The sequence below is a fragment of the Ceratotherium simum genome, chromosome 20 (assembly GCF_057802395.1).
Source record: "Ceratotherium simum simum isolate JZ-2026a chromosome 20, ASM5780239v1, whole genome shotgun sequence".
NCBI lineage: Eukaryota > Metazoa > Chordata > Mammalia > Perissodactyla > Rhinocerotidae > Ceratotherium > Ceratotherium simum.
Genome location: NC_141919.1, coordinates 7,802,536 through 7,828,261, shown reverse-complemented (window position 1 = coordinate 7,828,261; position 25,726 = coordinate 7,802,536). Strand labels below are relative to the sequence as shown.

General features: G+C 46.2%; 1 protein-coding gene, 1 long non-coding RNA gene and 1 pseudogene across 8 annotated transcripts in view; 1 reads left to right on the top strand and 2 right to left on the bottom strand.

The window, feature by feature from the left end:
• LOC147914345 (uncharacterized) overlaps nucleotides 1-20,600 on the top strand; it is a 50,790-nt gene extending 30,190 nt beyond the window's left edge. For 5 of the 7 annotated variants that reach the window (XR_015555350.1, XR_015555349.1, XR_015555348.1 and 2 more), the window contains 2 exons: nucleotides 717-984; nucleotides 16,738-20,600. This is a non-coding gene — a long non-coding RNA (uncharacterized LOC147914345). Of the gene's footprint in view, nucleotides 1-716; nucleotides 985-13,233; nucleotides 14,160-16,737 lie in introns of those variants that run through there. The other 2 variants (XR_015555351.1, XR_015555352.1) reach the window with 2 other exon arrangements.
• Nucleotides 2,580-11,894, bottom strand: LOC147914346 (spermatogenesis-associated protein 31D1-like; annotated as a pseudogene).
• Nucleotides 18,394-24,810, bottom strand: LOC147914344 (spermatogenesis-associated protein 31D4-like). The gene is made up of 4 exons (XM_087444409.1): nucleotides 24,445-24,810; nucleotides 23,647-23,692; nucleotides 23,017-23,077; nucleotides 18,394-22,733 (listed from the first exon to the last, which is right to left on the bottom strand). The coding sequence occupies exons 1-4, from the start codon at nucleotides 24,640-24,642 to the stop codon at nucleotides 18,437-18,439; spliced, it is 4,602 nt and encodes a 1,533-aa protein (XP_087300535.1). The 5' UTR covers nucleotides 24,643-24,810; the 3' UTR covers nucleotides 18,394-18,436.
• Nucleotides 24,811-25,726: the final 916 nt, after the last annotated feature.

Genomic DNA, 25,726 nt, shown 5'->3' with positions numbered 1-25,726 from the left:
TGATGTTCAAGCTGTGAGAACCAAATTTGAAATGATGGATGTGCTCTATTACATATATTAATAAGAGCAGAAATTAAACTTTGCACCCTGTAGGGTTTGCTTCCTCTATAAGCCTGGCTATCTGTACAGAAGCTGAAGGTTGCTTCTTTGGGCTTATGGTCTAGGATCTAGAGCAGAGTGCAGAGACTGTGGTGGAGCCAGGGTGAGCCATATTCCACCTAATTGTTCCTCCCCTCTAAGTCTGAATACTGGCAGTGGTGAGTCAGGTGGTCCTACAGGCTCCTTTCACTCTCCCATTCATGAGAACCCCACACTACCTTTACCTCCATGCCACCTTTCCCTCCTTTGGACGCTCCACCCTCTTTGATGTTTTCTTACCAGCCCCCCCTCCACTTAGCTGTTAAACAGCTTTGACCTTGATGACATGGAGATGGATGAGGACAAGGATGAGGACAAGGCCACTTGGCACCTTTCGCCACTTTTGCTTCTGTGACCTGAGGTGTCCAAGAAGAAACCCTGGTGTTAGGAAGACTTCTAAGAAGGTTCCAGTGATCCCCACCTCCTGATATTCACACCCTTGTGTAAACCCCTCCCCTTGAGTGTAGGCTGGACTTAGTGATCTGCTTCTGACTCATAGAATAAGGGAAAGGTGATGTGATGGGATGTCATTTCCATTATTAGCTTACAAAAGATTGTAACTTCTGTCTTGCTAACAGACTCTCTCCTGGCTTTGATGAAGCAAGCTGCCATGGTGGAGAGGCCCACACGACAAGGAACTGAGGTGGCCTCCAGCCAACTCCAGCCCACAGCCAGCCAGGAATTGAGGATCTCAGTCCAACAGACCTTGAGGAACTGCATCCTCTCAACAACTATATAAGTGAGCACAGAAGTGGGTCCTGCCCAGTCGAGCCTTCAGATGAGACCCCAGCCCCAGCTGACACCTGAATTGCAGCCTTGTGAGAGACCCTGGAGCAGAGAACCCAGGTAGGCCTTGCCTGGATTCCTGACCCACAAAAACTGTGAGTTAATAAATATGTGTTTTTTTAAGCTATGAAATTTTGGGGTATCCATTACACAGCAGTAGATAACTAACACACCCCTAAATTACTGTAACCTTGGTGTGAGATGTGGCGTGGTTGGGAAGGCAGGCACCAAATAGGAGGACACCCTCCCTGACAACGTTCCTGGAGATACTGTCTTCATGCTCAAAGACTATCCCATGTCCTCTTATGCTGCAGTGGTATCATTCTGCTCTACCAAGCCCTGATCAGTCTCCAGGAGGTGAGGTCTAGGTAGTGTTGGGTGGAGTGGGTGGCCAGGGTAGAGTCACAAGGAGTGATGATGAGGTCATTCTTCCCCTCCTCACTTTTTTCTTCCTTTCCCACTCACTCCACCCTTACATTTTCTTTGCTGTCTGTCTCCTTTTCCCCCAAATTCTGGGTGGCTGCCCAATGCCCATTCCTACAAATGATGGCCAGGTGATCTGTTGGTCTTGCAATAGTGCTATCAAGCTAGGCATCCTGAGGTTTCCCTGAGGAGTGGCTCTTCCCATTCATCAGGGTGCCCTCACAAGCAGGGAGACCTCATTGTCAAGCTCAAAATATGCCTTCCAGACAGATTAACTCCCCACATATAACAATGATTCTTCAGCTGGACCCAGCCAGTTCCTAGACCCTGCCATGGCCACTCCAGTGTCCACAATCACAAAACCCATCCATACACACCCCCCATTGACCACCCACCTGTGAGATACTGTGGAATCAGCAACTTTTTCTAAATGAAAGTAAGCCACTGTTTTTAGGGAAGCTCTGGGCCTTTTCAGAGCTTCAAGTTCTGTCCTCCCTACTGCTCCAGGAATGGTAGAGGAAGGGGGAGGGTGAACTGCTACCCATTTTCATTAGGGTCAAGTGGAGGGCGGGGACATGGCTGATCACCCCAGACTTCATGAGGGAGAGAAGGGCTCTTAGGAGCAGGTGACATTTATTCCTCACCAAGAGATCCATGAGGAAGATTTCTCCCTACCCCCCACCTCAGGGCCTAAACACCCCCATGCTTCCAATTCTAAAACTTTCTGAGGCAACAAGGGGGAATTCTGGCTGTATTATTCCAAAGGATCTCATCCCACCCTGCAGCTGTGTATAGTTCAGGACAGTGAGGGAGCAGATGAAAAGATAGGTTGAGCCAAGTTCTGGACTTGAAGGGTTTTTCTCTCTTTGAAAAGGCCTGGAAGTTTTTAGTAAACTTTTTATGAAAAAATAAAGTGTTTTAAATAGAGGACATCTAAACAGGGTCAAATAAAGTACCCAGGATAAAACTGAGAAGGCCGCTGTCAGGCTCTCTACAAGGGGCTGGTCATCTTGTAGAAACCAAAAGAGAAAATCAGTCAGAGCTGATCTCCCTCCTTCCTTTCCCTGAGCACAAGCCCCGGGATACCCCAAACCCATGCCCCCAGCGCACCACCCAGAGAACACCACTCTCTGTTAGCAGAAACATTTACTGAGGAGGATCAGTATCCTCTGTTGTGCTAAAGAAAGGTCCTCCATCGGAAGATGTTTTATCATGAAAACTGCGAGCCTTTCTCAACAAGGACTAAATAATTTCTTTGGGGACATTTTTCTCTGGGATTCTTGGAGAAGCGTTTTCTCTTTGAATAGAAGAGTCAAATCTCTGAACACAGTGCCTTCATCACAGGTGTGGGTGGCCAGAGGGACCTGGCATACCTAATGCATGCAGGTGGGGCTTGGATGGGGCTCAGGCTCCCTGGAGGGCTGGGAAGCCGGTTGACTCTGGCATAAATGCTGGTCCTTGAAGGCCACAACTCTCTGGAGATGTCTGATCCTGTCTCAGTTCTAACACTTGTAAGACAACTCTGGTGAGCAGAGACAGCATCTTGGCTGCGGGACTTGGTACTTGCCCATTCCCCTTGCTGTGGGTCAGAGAGAGCCCCATAGTTGGAGGGATGCCCCTTGTCAGCCTCTACCTGGGCCTGCAGTTCCTGCTTCTGCTGACTTAACTCCAAGGCCTCAGGTTCATGCCTACATGCCAGTTTCTCCTCTAGGATCTTCCCAGTGGCTGTCGTGAGCTCATGAGCTTCAGGAGGCCCACAGCTCAGAAGGAGAGCTGCACTTGCAGCGGGGTCTTGGTGCTGCTCAAAGGTTGACATAAACTTGGGTTTTGCTGGGGACTTTACTGCCCTGTGATTTTTCTCTTGGAATTGATCCACTGAAAAAAATTGCCTCATCTTTTTTCTGAATTAACTTTCAGGAGGAAACTGTTCATTCTGTGACAGAGACAGGGAAGTGCCCTCTAATTCTCTGTCCTCAGTAGAGTGGCTCTTCTTTCTGGCTTTAGGTGTCCCAGCTCCTGAATCCTCACTTTCACATTCTCCTGTTTTGGAGCCCAGAGGCCTCACTCTCTTTGCAGCTGGTGGGAAATTCTTATCCTTGCATTTCCATGAGACTCGTTCAGAGACCCAGGGCTCCTGCTCCTGCTCCATGCTGATCCGGGTGTCCTCCAAGTGGACATGCAGCACCTGGGAAGCTCCTTGTCCCCACTGGAGATGCTCTGGGACTGAGGGAGGACTTGGAAGGCAAGCTCTCTGAAATAAGGGACATGTCTTGAGCCTGGCTATGCTCCCCACTCTCCAGTTGAAACTTTAACTCACTAAGGGGCTGTTTTTTAAGGTCTGATAGTTTAGAATCTCGGAGAACTGGTATTTTTGGTGAGGGACATTCAGTGGTCAGAGTAGTTTCTACTTCATTCATATTGACATTTACCATTTGGGAGCTTCCCAACTTGCTGGTTGTCAAGATGTCACAGGATTGTGATTTAAGAGCACACAGCTCCTCAGCCTTGTTAAATATCTCCCTGCACCCGTTGGACACGAAAAAACATTCTAACTTTTTCTCCACCATCCTTTGGCCCTGAATCATTTCTGCTCATCACTGGAACTCACATTCACATCCCTTGGCTCATGTCCAGCCCCAGCTTGCCTTGTGGGCACCTCTGGGATGCCTCTCTTGTCTAGTAGTCTCACTCTGACTCAGTTTGTCTATGATGCTGTGTGGGAGGGGCTCTAAAGTCTGTCTGCCACGCTCAGTTGTCTGGACGTCCTCGGCAAGCTCATAGTAGATATCAGAGTGGGATGGTTTCAGGGCCCTTGTCCTTCGTTGCCCACGGATAAGGTAGCAGAGAGAGGACGATCCAGGATGGGGACTGAATTTGTTGTTCTCACCTTGTTTCCCTGAAGACTTTTAGAGCTTCCCTCAAGGGGCTTGGAAAACTCAGCTTTGGAATCCACTCCAGAAATAATGAGTGGCTGAGGAGAGAAAGTCAAATTGGGGAAGAGACTATGTTTTGGCTTCTCTCAACATACGGAATTTTATGGATTCAAGAACCTTGAGGGGTAGGCCCCACCTCTGACTCGCATGAAACCTTGTAATATAGGCTTCTAGTCGGGTGTTGGGATCAAGAAAAGAAAGCTCTAGAGTGCTCATCTGGCAGTACACCCTTCCTACCATTGTGTTTTTCGAATTTGTGTTCTCCGTGTTGGTCTGGGAACTCCCAGAAGGAGGGGATGGGTTGTCCTTGGCCGGCCATGAACAACACACTCCTTGAGCGATCCTCCCCACGGTGATCTGCCAAAAATTCTTGCTCAACTGTAGTCTAAGAATGGTTCTCATTTCGTTTTCGTTTTCGTTCTGGTCTATGTCTTTTCCTGAGACATTTAAGAATTCATTCCCTGAGTGATTCCTTGAGTGACACACACAGATACTTTTTGTCTCCAAGGCAGCCCTCAGACCCTTCACTAGGTAGCATTCTGAGACCCTTTGAGGGCTATCTTCTGGGCTCTTCTCTAGGCTATACCCAAGATTCCTCCTCTTGTCCTTCCTTAGGTGAAACTTTGTTGGGATCCTCTCATGGAAGCTTCCTGGGAGACTCAATTCAGTCTCCGCTAGATCCTCACTACTCTGGCCCTGAAGCTCAGAGGCTTTGAGGCATGTCTGCCTTTCTGCTGAGATGTTTCTGTGAATTTACACTGAGGTTCCATCAGTGCTAGAGACTCTAGATTCCTACAGATGTGGAGGCAGCAGTGTGGGATTAGTGTGGGATTAGCCTCCTTCGAGCGTGGAGCTCCAGTTTCTCCTGGGGTTCACTGGCTATATGAAAATGTCCAGGAAGGATGGAGACCGGTACATAGGCGTGGGATGACTGGCTGACCCACAGAAGACTGGGAGCTTGAGGACAAATGGCTTCTTAAGATTTTTGGAACACAGGGACTAAACCCCACAAACTTTCCTGTTGCTTCTGCAACACGTGCCATTCCAGGTGTTGATTTTCAGTCAAGATATGAGAGTCTAACTCATTCTGGGATCTATGGAAAGACACTTCACAGTCCTTAATCTGGGATGGAGAAGAACATGGTAGGATCAGGAGTGGGGATTGAAGGTGGGCCTGGGGCTGGACCTGAGTGAAAGGTCAGGGCTGGGATTGGGGCTTGGTTTGAGGCAAGGGTTGAGGATGTACATTGGGGAGGGGAAGAGGGTGAGAGTGAGGAAGTTGTAGAGATTCTTGATCCCACATTTTGACTGCAGAAGCATTACAGGCTCCATTGAATAAGACAAAGCAAGACTCTAGTGGGGAACTACTGCTAGAGACCAGGAGAGTGGCCACTGGGGACTCACAGTGCAGAGAGGGAAGACTCCAGAAGAGCTTGACATACAGCAGCTGCTGATAAATGCGCAGCTGCCCTGGTTTGCCTTTGATGTTCCAGCCAGTTTTGGGGGCTGTGGTGTCCTGTATATCAAGTGGCTGCAATGAATTCCCTGAAGATGTATCTTGGCTTTCTGACCACATTTGTTTTGAAAATAGTCCCTCCTCCTTTTCTTTCTTCTCTAAAATCTGGAAAGCCACTCCCTTTTTTATTTGTCTCGCCAAGAGTACTTGGATGTTAAGGCCAAAGAAAGAATGGCTACTGGCCACACTGTGCATGGTAGCAGAGTCTCCCCAGAGACAGGTCTCTGGTAGATGGAGGGAAACGTGCTCTCACTGAATATCAGAGTGTGATAATGTGGGGAAGAACATGTTCTTGGCATGAGCCTGACAAGAGAATTCTGAAGTTGATAGGCTTGAATGGTCAGTGTCTCTGATTGTTGGGACACCAGTGGACAACCCACCAGGGCTATCTGGAGATGAGCTCTCCAGAACAGGCTTCAATAAGAAGGAAATCGATTTAGATTCAGTCACAGTTAACGGGCAGTGTGGCAGTGGTGAAACAGACAGGTTGATGGTGTGTGATGACAAGCCAGTGAATCAGTTGGACTCATTGTCTGGGACAAATCTGGTAAGTGGTTGATATCTTGGGAAAGGGTGGGGTGAAGAGAGAAGATGATATGCAGAGACAGAGTGGCCTCTGGTTGGAGAACAGGATCTGCTGAGTGTCATGTGGTGGGAAGGGAAAGAGGTAAGGGGTTGGGGTGGGGAATGGTCCCCTGGGAATTTGGAATACGAGTGAGGAAAAGGCTCTGGTGGCATAGAGTGACCCAGTTGTGAGGGTGAAAGAAAGTCAGCTAAGGGGGTCATTGGATTATGTGAGAGAATGAAGGGGGGTGTTGGTGAGGAAGGCTCAGGCAGAGGGGCTGGTATTAGGTCTCCTAGAGGGTCTGCTGAGAAGGCACAGGACAGAGTGAATGATGACTCAGTCACAGAAGCTGTGAAAGCCAAAGGGGCCACAGAGGGAGTAGCATCACCCAGGGCCTCTGGGAACGGCAGCTAATAGACCTCAGCAGTTGTGTTATTACACACCTCGCAGAAGGGGTCTGGACATAACAGTTAAGAAAGCAGATGATATCCTGATGCCGGCCCAGGAGCTATGAGAGACAGGAGGTACAAAGCTGCAGCCAGAACCAGAACAAACATATGGGACCCTGGCAGGTCTGGCAGAGGTAGGGGTGCCCAATGCATACTGTGCTTTCACATTCCCCCACTTCCTTGAGATCACAATATACCTTGTTTGCCTCTCTCCAAGGCTTCATATTTTGACTCTGAGAGTTTTCCCTCCCACGTCCATCTCAGGCTTCACTGAGGCCCTAGAAATTCATAGACTCTACTAAAAGAGGGATACAGGAAAGAAGGGTAATGTTTAGTCGCCTTTGCAGAAGAGAAAGCACCTTCCTTGCCTCCTCTGCTTCGCTCTGACAAGCTGCCCAACCTGGGAAACCAGGAGAGTGATGAAGATAGAAGCAAGAGATCTTTTGGGAGGCTGAGTAGAATGTCCTTTTTGGTATGCTCGGTAGATTGGACTTGGAGAGCCCCAAGAATTAGGATTCAAGATCACATGGTTAATGATAATAATAACAAAGCTCACATAATGTATGTTGTTTTATCGTTCACAATGGACTTTCCCGTGAGGAACATAGGTCAGTGGTTACCTCAAAGAGGAGTCTGATCATCCAGGAAGTCAAAGTACTTTCACAAGGTCAGGAGACAGAAGTTCTGACTCTTGACGTCTCACATGACCACCTGTTGGGTGACACCCATTGCCCAGGTCCATCACTGCTTCATGCCCAGGGGCTGGCAGAGCAGGAATCTGAGAAGTGTCTCGGGTTCTGACTGCCTTCTCATGAGCCTCTCCTCTGAGGGCTCTGTTTTCTGAGAGGGACAGTATCTAGCAACTGACAGTCTCAGAGATCATGGGCCCAGGACCTCAGGGAAAGGACAGGAAGGGTCACCCTTGGAGAGCTCAGGTGGAATAAGCAGAACCCTAACCTCTCTGTTCCACCTTTCCTTCTCCTCTTGACTCTGCCCTGACGCTGAGAACAAAAAGAAAAGAATGAGAGGCTGGGGCTCATTTCTCTCCCTCCTCTCTCTAGGAAACTCAGATATCCATTATCCAAGAATAATATGACTGTCTATTTTAATTAATAGAATTGTGTGTTCCTTCCTTTAATTAATTTTTAAAGGTGATAAAATATTTTCAATTTTTCCTTCTTAGAAAAACTCAAAGAAGGATTTTTGTCTATGAGGTTCACACTTGATATTCTCAGAAGTTCTCCACTCAAGGAGGACATAGAATCAGACCAACAGTCATGTCTGTGCTCCCTCAGATAGGACCCTGTATCCTGGGACAGAGCTCGGGCTCCGGCCTTTGCTCAGAGGCTCTCAGAGGCTCAGCCCTGCTCTCCTGATCTGCCCAACATGAAGGGAGGCTTGGTTGAGTGATGCCTGACATGGGAATGTGACTCACGGTCAAGTGCTGGGAACTCTGTTCTCCTGCACAGATCCCAAACTCTAAATAACCCAATCCAGGTCTGCAGCATCATTGTGTTATGGATTTTATCTGAGAACTCACCACCACAACCAGATAGTCTTTGACCTTCAGATGGAAACCGTAGTCCTCCCTGAACCCCTAGTTCTGCCTGGTCTCCTCCCCTAGAAGAGTGATGTTCTGTCCTCTCCTCAGACTTTCCTGTTTAGGTGCGTCTCTGACCCAACTAAACTCATTTGGAAATGTGGGACAAGGAATAGGAAAATAAGTAATCATTCTTTGATTCCTTCTCTGAATCATTCTTTGAGGGATGACTTCTGGTTCCAGTTCCGACAGTTAAAGAGCTTTGGAGTCATCACTCCAGTCTTTAGAAGAAGCAAAAAAGTGAACAAACTGAAAATCAGTGACTTTCCATGGAGCCATCAGAGAACTGAGGTCACAGGGCAAACCACTACCGTAAATCTTCAGAGAAGGTGAATGCAGAGACTCACTGTTGAGATCAGCTTACCTGGAGCAGAAGTGCTGGAATCATAAACTGGTAGAAACATGTAAAAGGACACTTTGACAAATCCTAGAGGATGCCTGTGGGGCTAGCAAGAGAATGAGAAACTTTTGGGGTCACTGTCTTAGGAGGGGGCCCCACCTCTTCGTGGGTTTTACCTTCAGGAACCCCACCAGGTTCTTACAGTGAAGAACCATGAAGAAACTCTGATGTTTCTGGTGGGGGAGAGTGGGGGTGGGGAGACTATAACTGTTTTGAAAACATATTGAAATATCCCCTGAGTATTCTCCATAACAGAAGCCCACTTAGCAGGGGAAAAGATTACCAAGCCTTATCCCACATGGGAGAAGGGAAATTACCCAACTACAGCCCCCTCCAGCCTTCCCATCTCATCTAAAGAGTGAAAAGAAAAAAAATAGAAACAGCTGTGAACATCACATCCCAGGGACACAGGCCTCCTAAAAGACTGAGATTTAATCATGTCCCCTCCCCCATCACCTTACCACCACATCCACAGGCGTCCAGTATAGTCATAGGATCATAGCTGAAGGAGCTGCGAGGCATAGGCTCTATTTAAGGAGGAGATTTAGGGAAACCTGAAGACACCAGGAAAGACAAAAACAAGGACACTCGAGGACATTGAAGCATCTGACGTGTACAGCTACAGTAAGTATTAAACACAGCCCAACACCTAGCCAGATTAACATAAAATTTCACACTAAAGGTCTGTTTACCTCAGTTTCTATTACCCAATACACCATGTTTGGCTTTCAATAAAAAATTACAAGGCATGCTAAAAGACAAGAAAAAGCAGTCTGCACAGACAAAGCAAACATCAGATCCACCTTCAGATGTGACACAGATTTTGTAATTATCATACATTGAATCCAAAATAACCATGATTAATATGTTAAGTGTTCTAATGGCAAAAGTAGACAACACACAAGAACAGAGGAGGAATGTAAGCAGAGAGAGGGAAACTCTAAGAAAGAATCAAAAGGAAATGTTAGAAACCAAAAACACTGTAAGAGAAATGAACAATGCTTTTGGTTACCGGCTTATCTGTAGATTGCATATGGCCAAGGAAAGAACATATGAGTTTGAATATATGTCACTAGAAACTTTGCAAACGGAAATGTAAAGAGGATAAGAATTTTTTTTTAAATTTTCAAATCCAGAATATCCAAAAACTGTGAGACAGTTTCAAAATGTGTAACATACATGTAATTGGAATACCAGAAGGAGAAAAAAGAGAGAACAGAGCAGAAGAAATAAAGTAATAATGGCCAAAGATTTTCCAAAATTAATGACAGATTAACTGTAGATTGTGGAAGCTCAGAAGAAAACAAGGTAAATACTAAAAAATTCTATCACCTGGACATGTCCTATTCAAACTGTAGGAAACCAAAAGATAAAATCTTGAAAGAATCCGGTGGAAAATAAACACTCTGCATGTAGAGGAACAAGGATAAGAATTATGTGCTTCTCATCATAAACCATGCAAGCAAGAAGAGAGTGGAATATTTAAAGTGTTCTAAGAGAAAACGTGAACCTAGATTTTTATATCTAGTGAATTATCCTTCAAAAATAAAGAAATAAAAACTTTCTCAGACAAATAAAAGCTTAGAGAATTCAGCAGCAGCAGACCTGCCATTCAATAAGTGTTAAAAAAAATTCAGAGAAAAAGAAAATGATGACTCAGATCTACATAAAGGAAAGGAAGAGAAGGAATAAATGAAAGTACAATAAAACTTTTATTTTTCTTATTCTTAACTGACCTAGTAATAATAATGATAAAGTATTAGATGATTATAGTATATGGATAAGTGAAACAAATGAAAACAATGTTACAAGGGACTTATATTGGTTGTAAATTGTAAATTACAAACTCTAGGGCAACCACTAAAATATCTTTTTAAAGATGAATAATCAATATGCTAAGAGAAGAGACAAAATGGAATCATATAAAATGCATGTTTAAAACCAGAAAAGGCAGAAAGGAGAAAGAAAAAATAGGTATAATGAACAGTAAACAGTTACAGACATTGTAGATATTAATCCAACTATATTTTAAAAAACCGCTAAATGTAAGTGGTCTAAATTCACCAATTAAAAGACAGAGACTGTCATAATGGATAAAAAAACAAGACCCAATTATATGTTGTCTACAAAACGCCCCCTTTAAATATACAGATACAGATAGATTAAAAGTAAAGGGACAGAGAAAAATGTACCATGCTAACAATAACCAAAAGAAAACAGGAGTAACTGTATTAATTTCAGACAAAGCAGACTTCAGAACAAGGAAAATTATCAGCGATAAAGAGGGGCATTACATAACAACAAAAGGGTCAGTGCTCCAAGAAGACATACAATTCTTAACATGTATACATCTAAGAACAGAGTTTCAAAATATGTGAGGCAAAAACGGGTAAAACTGCGAGGAGAAATAGATGAATCCACTGTTATTGTTGGAGACTTCAGCACCCCTCTGTCAGAAATGGACAGATTCAGCAGGCGGAAAATCAGTATGGATATAGTCGACCTGAACAACACCATCTATCAACTTGATCTAATTGACATTTGTAGAATACCTCATCCAAAAACGGAATACACATTCTTCTCAAGCTTACGTGGAACATGCACTAAGATAGACCACATTCTGGGCTCCAAAACACACTTTAACAAATGTAAAATAGAAATTCTACAAAGTATGTTTTCAGATCATAATGGAATTAAATTAGAAATCAATTACAGAAAGATAGCTGGAAATCCCAAAATGTTTGGAGATTAAACAACCCACTACTAACACATGGGTCAAGGAAGGAGCCTCCAGGGAAAAAAGATATTTTAAACTAAATGAAAATTAAAATACAACTTATCAAAATTTGTGAGATACAACAAAAGTAGTACTTAGAGGGAAATTGATAGCATTGAATGCATCTATTTGAAACAAAAAATTTAATATCTCTGAGGTTTACTTACCTGATTGATGTCTCTCTGTTTCCAAAATATTGGCAAACATGGATTCCTCTTTAGGTAGCATAGCAACAGGAGAAGGAGCACCATCCCACCCAGGAAGGCAAGGATGGGAATACCTAGGAAGGTGAGCTGGAGCTCAGCCATGGTGCAGTAAGGCTCCTCAGGCAAAGAGGATGGTCCACATCATCAGAAGTGCATTGCTGCCTCAGGCAGCTGGACATTAAGAGTACATTCTAGACTAGAGTTCCAGGCCCACATCACAGAGCTGTAGCACGGACACCAAAGGTTCTTGAGGATAGGGGAGGGGACGACACAGGAGAGATGAACCCACAAGCCTTCCCCCACCATCCAGCCCAGCAGATATGTCATCTCTCCAAGGACCCTTTAGATACTTCCAGCCCACCTTCCAACTCCACCCGTTCACCATACCATGTATTTACCTTGGTGAAATTTTCTATTTATTCTACCTGTTACCCAGATATTACCTGAGACCCTTTCACTGCTTGGCAATCTCCCTTTGGACCCCACATCATCTTTGAAAGTCTGCTATGCGCAGGGATTTACACCCCCAAGATCTACTCTGCCCTCAACTACAGCTTCCTCTCATACATAATGTGTTTTTACCTGTATGAAACCAGAAATATACTCAGCCGCAGCCCCACCCCCCCAAATCTCCTCGAAAGAATCAACATTCACCAAAAAGATGAGAGAGCAGAGTAGCCTGTACCAACAAACAGAAAGCATGAGAAAGAGGGAGACAAGGGCATGGCACACCCATGGACCCATGGCAAACAACTTAAAAATCTTTAGTGATTCTTGTTTTCCCAACATCCCTCTTAGGCTGTTCAGCCCCTAAGGTTCTCAAATCTAGTCCCCTCCACCCATACAGTGTCTCACCCTGCTGCTCCCTCTTTCTTCTCTCTGCCAAATCCCCTCTCTCCCTGCAACATTTTAAATTTCTCCTTAGTTTTACAGAGCAGTTGTGCTGGACCACAACCCATAGGACCAAACTCATCTTGATTTAGGGAGTGGACCTCTCTTTAGCATAATTTCTGATGAGCACAATTATAATTATGTTTATCAGTACCTTTTTGGTTTTTTGAATCACACCTATGGCTACTTTTTCAATGGAAAAGTTTATGATTTTTTCCCCTTCTACTTTCTGTCTTTTCACTAAAATTCCTATTAGCATTTCTGTACCTTTTTAAACAAGAATGTCATTTTTGTTGATGGTGTATATGTATTTATTTCATCTCCCATGCTGGCTGGTCATTTAATAGTTGTAACCCTGACAGCTTCAGTATTTAGTGGTTAACTGCTGAACTGAAGCCTGTGTCATTTCCTCCCTTTGCCTGTCTGCATTCCCTCGCTCAGTCTGATGAAGCAGTCTGGGCCGCAGACACCCGGTCCTTTCCCTCCCACTTGAGAGGGTTTACCGGTAATGACAGCTCCTTTCTTTCCCTGTCTTCTCCTGCATCCACAGCTTCACCATCGTCTCCACCCAAAAGGAAGGGACGCTTCAAGCCCACCCCTCTCACATGCCCTCCCTGGACTGCAGGAGGTGTCTCTGTTCAGAAAAAATCCCTCTACATATCTTTGAATCTCTGGCATTGTTTTTTTAATACTTAGTCTGGTCCTGACTGCCCCTAAGGTGCCTATGACACACAATTGTGAAAACGTCCTTTAAAGTCTGAGCAAGATAAACTCCACCAAAAAAATTTCCAGGTGAGTGGGGTTTATAAGAATGGTACATTGAACATATTCTTTAAAAGTGGCCTTGTCACAAAAAAGAAAGGCTGAGAAACTGATCCAGATTAAAGGAGACTGAAGACACATGACAACTAAATGCAGTGTGTGATTCTAGACTAAATCCTGTAAAGGAGGCTTTAAAAAAGCCACAAAGGACATTACTCAATAAATTGAAAAACATCGAATATGAATGAGAGATTAGTTAAAAGTTTTATGCCAATGTTAAATTGACTGAAGCGGATAACTGTACTGTATGTTAGAGAATATTCTTTTTTCAAGAAACACCCAAATATTCAAGGAGAAAGTGCATGATGCATGAAATGTATTCTCAAGTATTCAGGAATGTATGCATATTTTTCATTTATGTGTGTGTTCATAGAGAGAGAGAAAGGGGAGGGAAGGAAGGAAAGAGAAACAGAGAGACAGGAAAGAGATCACAAATGGCTCAAAATATTAACAGGTATCTCTGGATAAGGAGTGTATGGTTGTTTACCATCCATGCAACTTTTCCAAAGGTTTATTTCCGAATAAATACATTTTAGAAATGGACCATTGACTGTTGTCCTGAATTTTACCTAACCTTTGAGATTTCTGGCTTTGATTCCCACAGCTGCCACCACCACCACGCCCAGACCCCAGAAGTGTGCAATGCCAACTTTAAAACAGTTCTCAGGTTCTGTCCCAGGCAGGAAACCCAGGATTCTCTTGGCACGTTTGAAGCATGCTAACATTTCAACAAGGCTTTACAAAATACTGTGTAACGATCACCACAGTCAATTTTAAGACATTTTCATGATTTCGAAAAGAAACCTCGTAACCTTGAGCTATCATCCCCCTCTTCCCTCATCTCCCCACCCGCAAGCAACCACTAATCTGCTTTCTGTCTCTCTAGATTTCCCTGTTCTAGACATTTCATATGAATGGAATCATATGTGGTTATTTATGACTGGTCTTTTTCAGTTAGCGTGGTTCATCCATGTTGTAGCATGTATCAGTGCTTTTACTGCCAAAAAATATTACATTGTGTAGATATACCTCATTTTATTTACCTATTCATCAGTTGATGGACATTTAGGTTGTTTCCACCATTTGACTATTATGAATAATACTGCTGTGAACATTGTGTATAAGTTTACACAAAAACATATCTCTTTGTGTGGACATATGTTTTCATTTCTCTTGAGTATATACCTAGAAGTGGAGTTTCTAGGTCATATGGTAACTGTTTAACTTTTGAGGAACTGCCAGACTGTTTTCCAAAGTAGCTACACCATTTTTCACTCCCACCAGCAGTGTATGAAGGTTCCAGTTTCTCCACATTCTCACCAACACTCGATACTATCTGACTTTTTGATTCTAGCCCTCCCAGAGTGTGTGCAGTGCTATCTCCTAGTGGTTTTGATGTGCATTTCCCTGGTGACTAATGATGTTGGGCATCTTTTCATCTGATCTTTTACTTTTAGTGGCATTTTGGGAAGGAGAGGAGATAAACAAGTGTGTTTGATCTACTGTATTTAACTCGCAACACAATAGCTCACTGTAAATGTATGACAAGAAAAAATTTTCTTCTAAATATTTGAAAACTCTTACATAGTGATGTCAAGTCCTTATCAACATGTACGGTTTTCTGCTTCTATACTCTTTGCTTGCTGTGGTTACTGTGTGATTAAGGGACTGCAACACTGCACTGCATTTGCTCAGTAAGGTTACTTTATGTGTGGGGTTGAGGGAGGAATCCACTCAGATGACTCCTCAGGCTTGAGTACAGGGCAGAGCAGAACTGATGGCCAAAGCCTCTAAAGCTCAGTGCTTTTTGTCACCGATGCTGTGTCCATCTGCTGTGGATCAGTGTGCTCCACAGGTGGTAAATATCAAAGAAGTGTGAGAGCTGTGACAGGGGCACATAGCATATGTCTGGGAGACGGATGGCAGGATGTCCCAATGAGCTTTTGCCCTTTAACCACAGTGTGGGAGATGGGCCGTATCACCCATGCCAGATGATCACTGTGAAAGCTGAGTGAGGGGTATGTGGGAAGTCACACTGCTCTTGCGCGTGTTTAAACATTTCTGTGATAGCTTAAAAAAATAAAAGAAGTCGGGTGCCTCATAAGGAGAGGGAGGGGGTGAGAGGATGCCTGGCAAGAGGGGCTCAGTCCATCAAGGTGAGGGTTTAGGTTTCTCAAAAAGGACTTTTCAGGAAGTGTAATTCCTTTGAGGTTAGGAAGGAAACCTGTTTTCATATAACAAGAGAGAAGAAGGAAAAGAGGAACGGGAAAGTGTTTTTGTGAAGGTTTTTTGATGGAAAGTTCCTATCTCATGGCTTCTAGCTCCCTGTGAACAGTGGTCAAGCAGATCTGCTGAGCAAGTGGAAACGGCCTAAGTTTGAGGAAAGTGAAGGAGATTTGAAATAACTTTGGGTAGCATCAGAGAGAATAGACTAAGGAAACAGTGACCTAAGCTCCGTTTGCTTTGTTCACGTGTTAGTAAGCATGGGATAATTATTTGTGGAATGAATGAATGATTTCCAGGTAGTGCTGGGGCTAAAGTTATCATGGCACCAGTGGACTTGATTGTGAGATTTACTTCAATAGTGATCAGTTACTTATAGGAAGGCATTCCTGGAAAAGGCAGAGAGATGGGATTTTGCCAGACAGGAAGGATTAAAGGGGATTGGATGGGGCCCGTTTGTAGTGGAGCTTTTTAAATGTTGGTTACCTGATCGACCATCAAGTCTACCTTGGAGAGGGGGGAAATGAAGACTAGAGCTTGGTGGATAGACGAGGAGTAATTGGAAAAATGAATGGCCTGGAGTTGAAAAATTAACAAGGGGCATATAAACCAGAAGAATCAGGGATGAGGCCAGAGGGTGGAATGTCAGCCTGTATTAGAAGAAGCGATCCTGTTGATAAGTTCTGGAGTGTGGCAGTGACTGCACTGGAGTGGAAGTAAAGGACCCTAAGACGAGATGATGTAGGGACTGAGAGGCTGGGCTATTGGCTGGTCATCCACATGGATGTTAGAGCCTCCACGGCCTCCTCACCTCCTCGGATTCCCTGCCCTGGGCCCCATCCCACCTTTTGTCCCTCCCAGGGCCTCCACAGCATCTGCATTCTTTCTTTGACCTTAATCTTCAGACATTGGAGGGTCAGTGGCACAACTCTGGACAAGAAGATACAAGTGTGGAGTAAGAGAGGGCTGTGGTGGACATTGGTTTTGTTTTTGTCTTTTCTGTTAACAGCCAGCATTCACAAGTCTTTCTGGAAGAACTACTTCAAGTGCCCTCCAGGACACTCACCCCATGTTTGAGTTGCAGTCTGTACAAGTGGAGTTGCCTTCCCTCCAGACACCTGTTGTAAGGATGGGTATGTGTGCAGTCCATGGTGAGTCCCCCAGATATCTGTAACCTGGTGCATATCTAGGACTCACCTCTGGTTCATGAGCTGCAGGTGTTCTGGGGGAGACCTACCATGGCTCCACCAAGGCCATGGATATCAAAGGTTGCACCTCCATCCTGATAGGTGCCCTTGCTAAGGGCAAGATCTTGTATATTCCCATCAAGCATGGATAGAAGGAGGGCACCAAGGTCACTCTTCCCTAAGATGGGGATGCTGTGCCCGACAACATCCCTGCAGATATCGTTTAGTACTCAAAGAACAGCCCGGTGCCTTTTTGGTATAAGGCATCAGCATGCTGTACAGTGCTCCGATCAGCCTCAAGGAGGTGGAGCCTGGATCAGGTTAACCTGAGGAAGAGGGGGAGCAGGACAGGGTCACAATATGGGGATGAGGCATAAAGCTTTGTTCCACCAGCAAGGCCATTCTTTCCCCTCTTCATTTTTTTCTTCCCGCCCAGCTCCCTCTAAGGCATCTTTTCCTTACTCTCAGTTTCATTTTCCCCTAGGAGGCAGGTGGCTGCCTGGTCAACATTGCTACCACTGGCAGCTGAGTGATGCTTTTGCTCTGCAACAAAGTGTCATCAATCAGCAGGCTGAAGAAATACCCAGGGAGGGGAACCACTTCCCCCAGCTGCCTTTCCAGTAGGGAAACCTCAGTGCCAAGTCTGAGATATGCTTTCCCAACACGTTACCATGACCCACATGACGGATTCTTTTGCTGAGGAAGACCGGCCCTGAGCTAACATCTATTGCCAATCCTCCTCCTTTTTTTTCCGGTTTTCTCCCCAAAGCCGCAGTAGATAGTTGTATGTCATAGTTGCACATCCTTCTAGTTGCTATGTGTGGGACGCCACCTCAGTATGGCCAGACAAGCGGTGCCTTGGTGCGCACCCGGGATTCGAAGCTGGGCTGCCAGTAGCAGAGTGCATGCACTTAACCGCTAAGCCACGGGGCCGGCCCCAGACAGATTCTTAAGCAGCATCTCTGCTGTTCCTAGCCCAGCCCCCACCAGCCCAGGATCCACTGCAGCAATATCCCCCAAACACTCCCATTCAGGGTCCACCCACCTGTGGGGTCCTCTGGTCAGTGACTTCTAAATCATGATGAAGCCACTGTTTCTTTCTCACTGTTATTTTCTGAGAAATCTACCTGTCCTTGACCCTCTTCAGATATAGAAGACCTGTGTTCCCTACTGCTCTGAAGGGAGGGGAAGCATTCAGTGAGGGGAAGCTGTGGGCTGCTCTACATTTTCGTTAAGGCTAAGCTAAGAGGCAGGAGACAGAGTCCATCTCAAACTCATCAGGGAGGAAATGGGCTTTAGGGGGCACATGATACCTGTTTCTCGTCAAGAGCTCCAGGGAACTGGTGACCTTTTAGAAGCCAAAGGAAGCAATTAGTAAGAGCTGAACCAGCTCCTTCCTTTCCCGAAGCACAAGCTCTGAGTTACCCGAAACCCATGCCCCCAACACAGCACACAGAAAACACACAACTATTGTTTAGGATCATTTATTGGGGAGAATCAATATTCCCCACAAGAAAGGAATTATTTTGGGGTGGGAAATTTTCCTCTCTGGAAATTCTGGAGAAGCATTTTCTGTTGGAATAGCAGAGACGGATCTCTGAGCACAGTGCCTTCAGTAGTGGTGAGAGTGGCCAGAGGCCCCTGGCTGGCTTGACGCCTGCAGGTGGGGCCTGGATGGGGCACAGGCTCCCTGCGGGGCACGGATGAGGGATGCTTCTGACACAATAGCTGCTCCTTAAAGGCTGCAACTTTCTGGGGGTGTTTATCCTCGTCTCTGCTCCATCTAGCACTTGGATAACTCTTGCCGGCAGAGAGAGCTTCCTGGCAGCAGGACTTGGTGTTTGTCACTTTACAGGAGGGAGCCCTGTAGCTGGAAGGATGGCCCTGGATGGGCTCTGCCCGGGCCTGCACTTCTGCCTTCTGCTGAGTTTTCCCAAACTTCCTCTGGGCGGGTAGGGGCTCTCGAGGACAGGTGGTATCTATCACATGCCAACGCCCCAGTTTCTCTTCTGGGAACTTCCCAGCGTCTGTCATGGTCTTCTGAGCTGTGATCATCCCCATAAAGGCAGCTCTCTTTTTAACTAGGCCTCTGCTCTGCGCAGATGATGTGGAGCTGCCCTTTTTCTGGGAATTCTCTTGCCTTTTGCATTTTATCCCAGAATTAAACCTTTGCAAACAGGCATTCATTTTCTTCCTGAAGAGGCTCTCAGGAGGAGGCTGTCCCTTCTGTGATGGGGTCTGGGAAGACTTGCTCCCAAGCATCTCCTCTAATGCCATGTCCTGAGTAGGGAAACTCTTCCTTCTAGGTTGGGATGTCCCCAACTCTGCGTCCCCTCCACCATGCTCTTCTGCTTTGGGGCCCGGAGGGCTCACTCTCTCTGCAGCTGGTGGGAAATTCTTATCCTGGCACCTCCTTAAGACATGCTTAGGGAGCCAGGGCTCCTGCCGCTGCTCCACACCGATTCCTCTGTCCTCCAAATGGATATGCAGCACCTGGGAAGCTCCTGCGTCCCCGCTAGAGACACCCTGGGCATGAGTCAGTGAGGCCTTGTAAGTCAAGCTCTCTGAGGGAAGGGGCCTGTCAGTGGGTTGGCCTTGGGCCTGGCTCTGCTTCCTCTTCTCCAGTTTAGACTTTAATTCGCTCAACAGCTGTTCTTTAAGATCTGATGATTTAGGATCTCGGGGAACTGGTCTTCTTGGTGGGGGGCTTTCAGTGGTCACAGTAGTTTCTACTTTACTCTCATTCACATTTATCAGATGGGAGCTTCCTGGCTTGCTGGTTGTCAAGATGTCACCAGTTTTTGATTGAAGAGCATCGAGCTCCTTGGCCCTGAATATCTCCCTAGACACGTTGAGCACGGAGAGAGGTTCTGACTTCTTCTCCATCTTTTTGGCCTGTCGTGTTTCTACTCCATCCCTGAAACTCACCCTGTTCTCCTCTGGCTCCTGTCTGGCCCCAGCTTGCCTTGCAGGCAGCCTTGGGGGGTATCTGTTGCATAGTCGAGTCTGTCTCTGACTTGCTTTGCCTGTGATGCTGTGTGTGACAGGCAGAAGGGTCTGTCTGGCACCCTTACTTCTCTGAACATCCTCTGCAAGCTCTCGGGTGATACCAGAGGGTGATTGTGTCAGGACCCCCTGTCCTTTCTTGCCCACAGGTGAAGTGGCAGAGAAAGGACGATTCAGGACAGGGGCTGAATTTGTGGTTCCCACTTTGTCTCCATGAAAAGATTTAGAGCTTCCTCTAAGGGGCTTGAAGCCCCCAGATTTGGAATCCACCTCAGAAATCAGGTTGGTTGAGGAGGGAAGGTGGGAATGGGACAAGGACTGGGATGCGGCATCTTTCAATTTAGAGATCTCTATGGATTCAAGGACTCTGCGGGGAAGGCCCCACAGCAGCCTCATACGAAACCTTTTGATATGGGCTTCCAGCATCTGTTGTGCACTGGAATCAATGAAGGAAAGCTCCTGGAAGGTATTCAGGGAGTGGTCCCCACCCACTGATGGTGGCAAACTTCTCTGTTTTATTTGGGTGTGGGATTTGTCAGAAAGCAGCAGTGTCTGCTTGATAGCATGCCATGAACTATGCACAGTCCCAGGGAGCCGACCCTCGTTGATTTCCTCAAACTTCTTGCTCAAATGTACTTTCAGGACATTTTCAAGTTGTTTGTGACCTAGACTCCCCACTGAGGCCCTTGAATTTTTCCCTGACAGACTCGCCATGTGACTATTTAGGTCTTTCTCAGAGTCATACCCCAGATCCTTATCTGAAGAGCTCTCTGGGTCACTCAACAGGTGAGCTTTTGGGCCATTCTCTGGAGTATGTCCCTGATCCTTCCCCACGTCCTTCTCTAGATGAAGCATTTCTGAGCCCCTCTCATGGAAGCTTCCAGGATGGCTCAATCCAACATTTAGAGTTTTGTTCACAGAGACCCATGAGGGTCCATGATCACTCTCTGACTCAGGTATCTCTGAAAAATTGCTCGGAGGCATTGGTGACAGAGACTCATGGATCCTGCGGGGCAAGCCCCACCGGTGTTGGATGAGCCTCTTTTCAAGGTGATGCTCTAGTTTCTCCCGAAGCTCATCGCTGAGAGGAAACTCTCCAGGAAGGATGGAGACTGAACCATGGGCCTGGGAGGCCCGGCGGCAAGGAGAGTTGGGAACTGAAGGGCAAAAGTCTTCCTGAGGGCTTTGGACCACAGAGGGTAAACCCCGCAAACTTTCCTGTTGCTTCTGCAACACGTTCCATTCCAGGTGTTGAATGTCAGATGCGATGAGAGACTCCAATTCATTCTGCGGTCTGTGGAAACTCACTCCACAGATCTCGGTCTTGGGTAGAGGACCAGATGGTGGGATTGGGAGTAGGGATTGAAGGTGGGCCTGGGGCTGGACCGGAGTGAGAGGTAGGGGCTGGGATTGGGGCAGGGTTTGAGGCAAGGATTGAGACTGGATCTGAGGCAAGGACAAAGGTGGAGGACGGGGAAGTACTGGTGGTTCTTGGTCCATGGAGGCATTCAAGATTCTATTGAAAATAAAGACTGAGGAACAGTCACCCGAGACATGGTCAGCAGAGGGCAAGGACTCGCTGTGCAGAGATGGGAGACCCCAGAAGAGCTGGACACGTTTTTGCTGTAAATGGCCCTCTGAGGTCTTAGGATACGGGGGCTGCTGGTGCACGTGCAGCTCCTTTGGTTTGGCTTTGCTGCTCCAAAAAGGAAGGGAGGCTGCTGAGTCATGCTTATGAGCAATTGACCCCAATGTTTTCCCTGAAGAGTTTAATTGGTAGTCTGGCCTAAGTTCTTTTGGAACAGAACCCCTCGTCTCTTCTTTTTCGTTCCCCATGAGGAAATCACTCCTCTTTTGGACTTGTCTTTCCAGGAGTGCCAGGGCATCAGGGCTGAGAAATGAGAGGTTACCAGGCTCTACAAGATTGGTTGCAGAGTCTCCCCAAAAAGAGGCCCCTGAAGAACGGAGGGCAAGAAACTCTTGATTGACATCACATTGTGCCGAGGTGGAAGGAAACAAGTCTTTGGCATGAGCTTGCCATGAGGGGTATTCTGAAGCTGACAGGCTTGAATGGTCAGCACCTTTGATTGTTGGGACGCAGGTGGACAGCCCACCAGGGCTATCTGGAGATGAGTTCTCCAGAATAGGCTTCAGTAAGATGGAATTCGAATTAGGTTGAGTCACAGTTACAGCACAGTCTGGTGGTGGTGAAACAGACACGGTTGGTGGTGTATGATGATGAGCCAATGAATCAGTGGGATTCATTGTCTGGGACAGATCTGGTAAGGGATTGGTATCTTGGGAAAAGGTGGGGTCAAGAGAGAAGATGGTATGCAGAGACAAAATGGCCTCTGGTTGGAGAACAGGATCTGCTGTCTCAGTGTCATGTGGTGGGAGAGGGGGAGAGGCAAGGGGTTGGGGTGGGGAATGGTCCACGGGGAACTCAGAGTCCAAGAGAAGAAAAGGCTCTCGTGGCAGAGAGTGACCTGGTGGTGAGGGTGAAAGAAAGTCAGCTAAGGGTGTCATTGGGTTAGGTGAGAGAATGGAGGCGGGTGGTGGGGAAGGCTCAGACAGAGGGGCTGGTATTAGGTCTCCTGGAGGGACTTCTGAGAAGGCAGAGGACACAGTGAACGATAACTCAGTCACAGAAGCTGTGGAAGCCAAAGAAGACACAGAGAGAGTATCATCTTCTAGGTCCTCTGGGAACATCAGCCGATTGACCTCTGCACTTGTGCTGTTACACACCTCACAGAAGGAGTCTGGACATAACAGTTGATGACTGTAGGTGGTATTATGATGCTGGCCCAGGGGGCTGTGAGAGACAGGAGGTACAAAGCTGCAGCCAGGACCACAACAAGGAATGGAGGACCTGCTGGTCTGGCAGGGAAGGGGCCACCTGAAGCCTACTGCCCCTTCACATTGTCCCACATCCATGACTTCACAATATACTCAACAACTCTCACCCCAAGGCCTTCATTCACATACCCGTTCCTATGGTTATCCCCTCCCATGACTAGGGCAGGCTGCACCGAATCCCTGGAATTACATAGGACATGCTAAAGAGGGATCAGGAAAGAAGGAGAAAGACTATTCACCTTTTCAGAATAGAAATCAGCTTCCTTTCCTCCTCTGTTTCCCTCTCGTAATATCTCCAACCTGGGAAACCAGAAGAGTGGGTTTTGGAGGGAGTAGGTAGAAGCATGGGTGTTAGGAGTCCCTTTATAGGAGACCCTTGGGATGTTAGACTCTGAAAGCCCCAAGAATCAGTAGATGAGGTCAAATGGTCAGTGATGATATTAACAAGGTTCACCTGTGTATGTTGCTTCATTCGTAAAGTACTTTCACATACATTATCTCGTGTAATGCTCAAAACCACCATGTGAGGAACTCAGGTCAGTGGTTACCTCAAAGAGGAATGTGATCATCCAGGAAGTCAAAGTACTTTCACAAGGTCAGGAGACAGAAGTTCTGACGTGGCCACCTATTGGGCAACACCCATTGCCCAGGTCCATCACTGCTTCATGCCCAGAGGCGGGCAGAACAGGAATCTGAGAAGTGTCTCGGGTTCTGACTGCCTTCCCATGAGCCTCTCCTCTGAGGGCCCTGTTTTCTGAGAGGGACAGTATCTAGCAACTGACATCCTCAGAGATCATGGACATGGGACCTCATTGAGGGACAGGAAGGGTCACCCTTGGAGAGCTCAGGTGGAACAGGCAGAACCTTACCTCTCGATGTTCCACCTTTCCTTCTCCTCTTGGCTCTGCCCTGACGCTGAGGACAAAAAGAAAAGAGTGAGGGGCTGGAGCTCATTTCTCTCCCTTCTCTAGGAAACTCAGATATCCATATCCAAGAATAATATGACTCTCTATTTTAATTAATAGAACTGTGTGTTCCTTCCATTAATTAATTTTTTAAAATGATAAATATTTTCAATTTTTCTTTCTTTGGAAAACTCAAAGAAGGATTTTTATCTACAAGGTCCACACTTGATTTTCTCAGTCAGAAGTCCTCTGCTCAACAGGGCAAAGAATCGGAGGCCAACAGTCACGTCTTTGCCCCCTCAGATAGGACCCTGTATCTTGGGACAGAGCATGGGCTCCATCCTCTCCTCAGAGGCTCTCAGAGGCTAAGCCCTGCTCTCCTGATCTGCCCAACATGAAGGGAGGCTTGGTCAAGTGACACCTGTTGTGGGAATGTGACTCATGATCAAGCACTGGGAACTCTGTTCTTCAGAGATCCCAAACTCTAAATAACCCAATCCAGGACTGCAGAATCACTGAGTTTGGGCTTTTATCCCAGAATCCTCTACCACACCCAGGTGGTCTGTGAGCTTTGAAGGGAAACAGTCCCAGCTGAACCCCTAGCCCTGCCTGGCCTATTCCCCTGGATGCATGATGTTCTCTCCTCTACTCAGACTTCCCATCTTGTCTCTCTCAGCCAACCAAACTCATTTTAAAATGTGGGAATAGAAACGGAAAAAACAATAAGGAGTCCCTGTTGTGGGCTCGCTCAGAGTTCCTTACCTTTTGGATATCTTTGGTTTTCCAGAAGGTTGATAAAGATGGAATCCCCAACAGGTAGCACAGGAACAGAAGGAGCAACCCCAACCCACACGGGAAGGTGAGGTTGGGGTCAGTATCCAAGAATGTTGAGCCAAAGCTCAAACAGGACTCAATAGGGCTATTCAGAAATGAGAGAACGTTCCATTGACTGAACTCCATTGTCTGAATCGCAAGGCTGCCTGAGGCAACTGAGCTCTGAGATTGCAGGCACAAGACGATAGTCCCAGGCCTGCATCACAGAGCGCTGAAGAGTCACAAAGGGTTTCAGAGGGTGCGGGAGGGGATAGCCTGAAGAAGTGTGCCCACAGCCCCTGCCCTACCCACCAGCCTGGCAGATCTCTCCACCACCACCACCACCCGCCCCCTGGGCCCTCTAGGTCCCTCTGCCCTGTCTGTCATCCTATTTTCCAACTCCCCCCTTTCATCATATCATATATTTACTTTAATGAAATTTTCTGCTTGTTCCACCTGTACCCCAGATATTACCTGGGTCCCCTTTACTATTTGGGAAATCTGACTTGGGTCTCACCAGTTCTGCTGCCTTGAAAGTCTGAAATGCTGCCTGGAATTTTTGCTTGTACCCAGACATTTACACTCAGGACATATATGTCCTAGATCTATCTTTCCTATAGAATGTTTTTCTTACATGAACCCAGATATAGAACTTAAAGTTCTTCTACACTTATTTAAGTTTCGTGAATGTTGAGTAGCAAATTTTAGTTTTTTGTTTGTCAGCTTTTACCGTCTTCAGAGGGGCTGACTCAGATAATTAAAATGAACAATTCATTATTCCACATTCACAAAACTAAAGTCAGTACTATACTTGTAATTAAGATGTTTTCAGTAAACTTGCAGTTATACCCAATCTGTAATGCATGTAGTGGAGTCTTTAAGTAACCTGTGTTGATGCAAATAATCCATAATCAATCTATAAGTCAAAATTGGGGTGAGTTTATTAAGAGCCAATTTGAGGACTGGCCTGGGAGAACTTTTCCACCAAGGCAGGAAGCTCTCTAAAGAAGTGGGATGTACAGGGTGGTTATATACCATCTTGGAACAAAGAGCATACATCAAATATGACAGGAATATCTATTTTACTACTGTCATGAGATGCTTAGCTAGCACAGCAGGTCAGTAATTAATCCTTAGTTTCTGAGAAGAAATGCTTATCCTTAAAGAAATGCCGATATGGGGGAGGCAACATCCCTATCTTTAAGACATTGTAAATGGTTAAAGCAGATAT